Raw genomic sequence first — 6,669 nt, 5'->3', positions numbered from 1 at the left:
TACAATAAACCCCAACCAAATGAAAGCCAACAATATATATTTTTTCGAAAATTAAAAAGTCAAGCACATTATTGTTATTCGGTTAAAATCTTAATATTACAACTGGGTCACAAAGGACATTAGTAGGAAGGAGATGGTACAAAAAAAGTCTAGTATAGCCTCAAATAGTTAAATAGAAAGAAGTATGGCTTTGTCCATTGAGGCTAACAATCTTTACTTGGATGTTATTTTCAATAGATCTGAAAAATATTTAAAATATAAATCAATTAGATGTTGGAATTAATTTTTCAAAACTAAATGATAGCTTCAAATGATATGATAAGAAAATAAAAGAATGGTTGACTCAATCCTGCAAGTTAGACTCTATATTAGATATATGAAGAGAAGTTTTTTTTCTCTTTTAATAAAATTAATAATAATAAAAAGAATGTCATAATATAATGTTTCTTCTCTTTATTGGGGACCTTGGTAATAAAATGGTTATTTTTTCTATGAGTCACAAATACAAGAAATAACTCAATTTCAAAGTATTTTTTGTTATATAATTTGAAGCCTTGCAAATCAAAACATATTTATTTATTACATCTCAAAAAAGTCAAATTTTAGTTTAGTCATATAGATAATTATTAACAATTAATCTAGCAATACTATTCCAATATTATCGTCTAAAATTTAATTCTAATAATTCTAATTGATTCATTTATTTATTTTCATATAGCATTACTTGATTTTGTCTATCTATTAATTTTGAATATTACTTCTTCTTCATTTTTTCATGCTAAATAAAATTAGTATATGCTCATTATTTAATTAGCATACAAATTGACATAATATATTATACAACTCAAAAGTTGAAATTGTTTCAATTTTCATTTTCTATAAATTTCACTAGTGACTCAAAATTAACCAAGTAAACTAAATAATAATTTATCAACAAATTATTTTTTCATTAGTACTCTATAAATATTTATTTTATTAAACAAATTAAAATTTATATATATTAGTGGAATTGTGTCTACTGTAGCTTTATCTTGATACCAAGCTCAATCTTTAAAAAATATATTATTTATTAACCTAACTTAACTCATATTGTAAAATATTACTATTCTTAAGGTCATGGATGACATCTTATCATTTGTCTTATATCATACCCTTGTAAGATGTCACTCTCTTGAATAATAAATGTATTAAAAAATTAATAATTTTCAGGAGACCATCACATCAATTGGACTTTTTTTTCCTTCACTTTTCAAGATACCATCACATAAGTTGGACTTTTTCCCCTTTACCACTTGTAATAGCTGAGCTATGTATGGCCTGGAGCTTTGATAGCCTATGATTTTTATTTTCTATTTTTGGATCAATAGTGACATTATAAAATAGTAATTAGTCATATGTTATTTTTGACAGGACAAAAGAAGAACAACTTAATGTGATATTGCAGTCAAAATTAATTTGATGGAGATTAGACAGAGATATTCTAGTCCAAATTTAAAGTGACTAAACTCCGTACAAAATGCACCCATACTAAATTTTTTTAAATTGTAAAATACAGATTTCAGACAGATATGAAAAAAATAAAAGAGTCTTTTAATCTTATATGCATTTTAAGCAGGGCCGTCCAAATCAGCAAGCTAATCCATTGGAACGAAAAGTAAAATCAAGAAAGGTTATTCTAAAAAATACAGAGAGAAGTTATATATATTTTCTGTTCCGGAGCCAAGCTCTTTAGAAAAGAGTAAAAGCGTGCCTTTGCAGGAGGATAGGTGTTGAGTTATGGCGTTTGAGGCAGCTTCCAGTATAATTCTTACTGTGGTCCTTGCTTCAATTTGGTTAATTGCAACCTCTGTCAGACGTAGAGTTAATTATACGGCCAAGACAAAGCCACCGCAGCCTCCCTCATGGCCAATAATTGGGCATCTCCCTCTCTTAAGTAGAAGCAAACAGCCCATTCACAGATTTCTGTCCTCTCTTTCACAGACCTATGGCCCCATCATGCGTCTCCAACTTGGGGTACGACCAGTTCTGGTTGTCTCCTCTTCAGACCTTGCAAAAGAGTGCTTCACAACAAATGACAAAGCCTTTGCTTCGCGCCCACCTTTCTATGCAGGAAAGCATTTGGGGTACAACTTCAAAATTCTGAGCTTTACTCCTTACGGTTCCTACTGGAGAAATATCAGAAAAATTTGCAGCCTCCAGCTCTTCACTGCGCACAGAATCGAATCCTTCAGGGAAGTCCGCACAGAGGAAATTTCCGGTCTCATCCGTTCCCTGTTGGAGAGTTCTCGGCGAGGGAGCAATCCAGTTAATATCAAGTCGAGGCTCTCAGATCTCACTTTTAATATCATTGTGCGAATGGTTGCCAGCAAGAGATTCTCCCAAGATCTCTGTTCGGACGATTTTAAAGAGGTGCAGCAGTTCAGGGAGCTGATAGAAGAAACTTTCTTGCTAGCTGGATCATTTGATATCGGCTACTACCTGCCTTCCCTCAAGTGGCTTGATCTGCATGGAATAATGACCGCCATGGAGAATCTGCAGAAGAAGAGAGAGGGTTTTATGATGAAATTGCTGCAGGAGCACCGAGAGAAGAGAGGGGTCCACGCTCGAGACTTAATCGATGTTCTCATATCTGCAACAGACAACCATGAAATTCAGTCTGACAATAACGAAGACGTGGTCAAAGCCACCGCCCTTGTATGTTCTCGTTTCCCCAAATTTTTTGATGGTGTTAGGAATACAGAAGCTTTTTAAGTTCTTATTAGATTTGCCTTTGGTTTTGCAGACCTTAATAAACGCAGGCACTGAAACATCCTCTGTGACCATCGAGTGGGCACTGTCATCTCTTATGAATCACCCTGACATTTTGCGCAAAGCCCAGCAAGAGATCGACACACATGTTGGACGGGAGCGGTTAGTGGAGGAATCAGATGTGCAGAAGTTGAAATATTTGCAGGCAATTGTGAAAGAAACTCTCAGGCTTTATCCGCCGGCAGCTCTTCTGCTTCCCCATCAATCTATCGAGGCGTGCACTGTTGGGGGATACCATGTTCCCGCAGGAACACAACTGCTAGTCAATGCGTGGGCGATTCACCGAGACCCGGCTTTGTGGGAGCGCCCCACGGAATTCATTCCTGATCGTTATCTCAACGGGGGCAAAGAGGTGGATGTGAAGGGACACGACTTTGAATTGATTCCGTTCGGTTCAGGGAGAAGAATTTGCCCCGGCATGTCTTTGGCTTTGATTGTGGTGAATCATACATTGGGGCGGCTGCTTCAGAGCTTCGAGTGGTTTACTCCAGGGGGAGCTGAAATTGATATGAGAGAAGGGCTTGGGCTCTCAATGCCCAAATTAGTTCCATTGGAGGCCATTATAAAACCTCGCCTTCCCCTCCATCTCTACTGATATGAATGGAGGAGAGAGTTTAAACCCTGGCCGCATTGTGGGTTCTCAGTCATGTACTTCAATCTTCATTACCCGTTCAATGATAACAAAAGTGCTTTGCTTTTTCAAGGAGTAGGTTATGAATGGAAAAAAATGTTGAACCCCTGATCATATGTGGTTTCTAGGTCATGTACTTGAATCTTCATTACCCGTTTGATGATAACAAAAGCGCTTTCCTTTGGCAAGGAGTATGTTATATGTTTTGATGATTTGAAGTGAAGTGAATTCGATTGGTTAAAATAAATAGTTGATTTTGATTATATCATTGAAGATGAAACTACTAGTTTTGGATGCTGATTTTTATTTTGCTTAAGATGTTGCAAGATCTCTACAAAAACAAGGCATACATCAAACTATTTATAAGAACAAATGTGTGATTCCTAGTAAAAGTAATGTTTTAGGAATGTAATCTCGGTTCATCTAATAGCTGAGAAAGTCGTATACAAGGTCTGAATAACTGTTTTCAATCTTGCGTTCCATTTTATGGAACTCGTTGAAAGCATTGGCATATAGCTAAAAATTAGCAATTGCACCTTAGGCTTGCAATAGGTATGCTGAAGAGATATCAAAGGTTTGGAGAAAAATATTTTGTATATACTTATAACATAATCATAATCACGCGAGAGCAATAAGCATAAACCTTTAGCCTCACTATATCATAATAAAGATCCTGAATCTAACCATAAACTAACCTATTCCTAAATCTAACCTCAATTATAAGCTACCCAACCCTAACCAAACTCCTAACTCCCACCATATTAGTGACCATTATGTAACCCCTTACCGTAACTATACCTTTTACACTAAACCCTATTGACAACCTTAAAACCATTACTTTAGCACAAACTAAAACACTAACCATAATTCTAAACAAGATCATAACATGAATTCTAAACCCTATCATAACCCTAACCATGGTAGAAATTAAAACTCTTCTCTTAACCTTACAATTCTAACCTTAATTAAAACTCTAACCCTAACTTGAATTACAACCATAATCATAATTCTAAGCCTTGATCATAACCCCAGTGATAATAGTAATGATGATGTGACTTGATCATAATCCCAATGACAATAGTAATGATGATGTGAACATTATACCTAACCATATTTTAGTTATACTTGTTAACATTAACTCTAAAACATAATCATAATTCTAACCATGAGCAATCATAATTAAAGACTAACTCTAACCATATATTATTATTTAATAAATTTTCTTGAATATCTAATAATGACTAATAATCTATAAAATTGATAACTATCATTAAATAAATAATTTTGCATATCTAATATTAAATAAGAATATTAAAGTACAAACTATTAGCAATTTGATTATATATAACTATTTGTTTGAAATAAATTAAAACTAAATAATTATGAGAACTTAAAAATACATATAAGTTATCCCAATTTTATCTTATCATAATATTTTACTTTTGAACATTTTAGATTATAGATCTTTCAATTAAATTATAACTTTTATAGAAAAATAAAAAAAAAATCATAACTTAAATGTTTAAAAAATAACAATACATAACTTTAAAAAATTATTTTAAAAATATATTTAACAACATATAAATAAAACATAAATTTCTTTTAAAAATAGATAAACAAACCTTTAAATTTCTTTCGAAAATCAAATCATATTATAAAATCCAAATCCTTTTCATAAATATTTTTAAAAGGAAAAAGTAATTTTTTTTGTTTTTACAAATGACGATCTTCTTTCTAAATAAATTATTATACAAAGTCTTATTATTTTCCAATTCTTTTTAATCGTTGTCCATTTAAAGAAAGAAAATCATGATCTAAATTAGAAAAAGATTTGAGATACATTATTTCCATTTGACATCAACCGAGTTCTCCTTCACATGCCAATGGGGACGCTGACTAATATCGATGGCTCACGGTGAAAACTGGCGTGAGAAGCAGTTTCAACGATTTAGAATAAAGAAAGTAGGTCCGAAAAATGCGTTCTGAGGGCCCACATTCTCTCCAAACAAATGGTCATAGAGCGAGGGAAAAAATCAACGGACTATGCCCCTTCAATCGTCTTGCACTTCCTTTGTACGCTGCGAATCATCGATTTCAAAAGTGAGGTTGTTCAACAGGCACGTTTGGTTGATGGAATAGGAATAGAAAAATTGGAATAAGATTTTTATTTTCTGTTTGGTTCATCGCTTGGAATAGAGAATAGAAATACATATTCTCATTTTGCTTATAAAATGAGCTTATACCCATTCCAAAAAATAGCTGTTATTGGAATTACCTTTCCTATTCCCAATATTACATGCCTATTTTCCATTCCTATGCCCGCAGCCAAACAGACATAGGCGTAATAAAATACGTAGGAGTCACAAACAGCGAGTTCCATCACCTCTATTATTATTAGTCCGGAAACTAATGTTTTCATTAGACCCCCTCAATTTAATTTGTGTGTTCAAATTTTTTTCAGAACTCTAAGGTTAGGGTGAAAATATTTATAAATTCAAATTTCTTATTTTTTATTGATTAATTGTCATTTTTCGGGTTAATTTTATTTTTAAATATGAAAAAATAATAAATGAAGAACTATGGAGATAACAATGAAATAAATATAATGTTAGAATAGTTAAAACTTTGTACTCATTCTAACAAGTTTGTCTATTGTAATTTTTTCAATAGGCCTTAAATAAATGATCTACAATTATATGGAATGTTTGAGATTTTTATTTATTTATTCATCTATGTCCTTCCATTTTTTATTAAAAAGTTTCAGCCAATAGACTAGTTTTCCATTTTAGTGTGTGCAATCTATTATGATCTTAGCAGCAATAGGTTGCACATTCCAATCATGACAATATTTATTAATTTTAGAATCTTAAAATATATGTGTTGGTTGAGAACAGGTCAAACATGAATTTTCAATAATTTTGAAACTAAATGTTGCACATTCCAATCATGACAATATTTATTAATTTTAGAATCTTAAAATATATGTGTTGGTTAAGAACAGGTCAAACATGAGTTTTCAATAAGTTTCAAACTAAATGTTTCTCATGAAAGTAGATGAAAAAATTAATTTCGGGTGCCTTTTAAGGGTTCAATGATTTTGACTTGAAACAACATCCCTCTCTTCCTTTTTTCTATCTCCTACTATCTTAAAAAGAAGTTCAAAAAAAGAAAAACACTTATGATCATTATCATCATGTTAAAAGGCACAATTTTGTTTTGCAATTAATTAA

The 6,669-nt window shown here is 32.3% G+C and overlaps 1 protein-coding gene across 1 annotated transcript; it reads left to right on the top strand.

Moving 5' to 3' along the window:
- The first annotated feature begins 1,647 nt into the window (after positions 1 to 1,647).
- On the top strand, positions 1,648 to 3,511 carry LOC149560398 (cytochrome P450 81Q32-like). The gene is made up of 2 exons (XM_089824672.1): positions 1,648 to 2,694; positions 2,783 to 3,511. The coding sequence occupies exons 1-2, from the start codon at positions 1,777 to 1,779 to the stop codon at positions 3,401 to 3,403; spliced, it is 1,539 nt and encodes a 512-aa protein (XP_089680798.1). The 5' UTR covers positions 1,648 to 1,776; the 3' UTR covers positions 3,404 to 3,511.
- Positions 3,512 to 6,669: the final 3,158 nt, after the last annotated feature.

The sequence above is a fragment of the Cupressus sempervirens genome, chromosome 4 (genome assembly GCF_028749045.1).
Source record: "Cupressus sempervirens isolate cs-2001-9-10 chromosome 4, ASM2874904v1, whole genome shotgun sequence".
Lineage (NCBI taxonomy): Eukaryota > Viridiplantae > Streptophyta > Pinopsida > Cupressales > Cupressaceae > Cupressus > Cupressus sempervirens.
The sequence above is the reverse complement of the archived record's forward strand: the minus strand, read 5'-3'. Positions and strand labels throughout refer to the sequence as shown.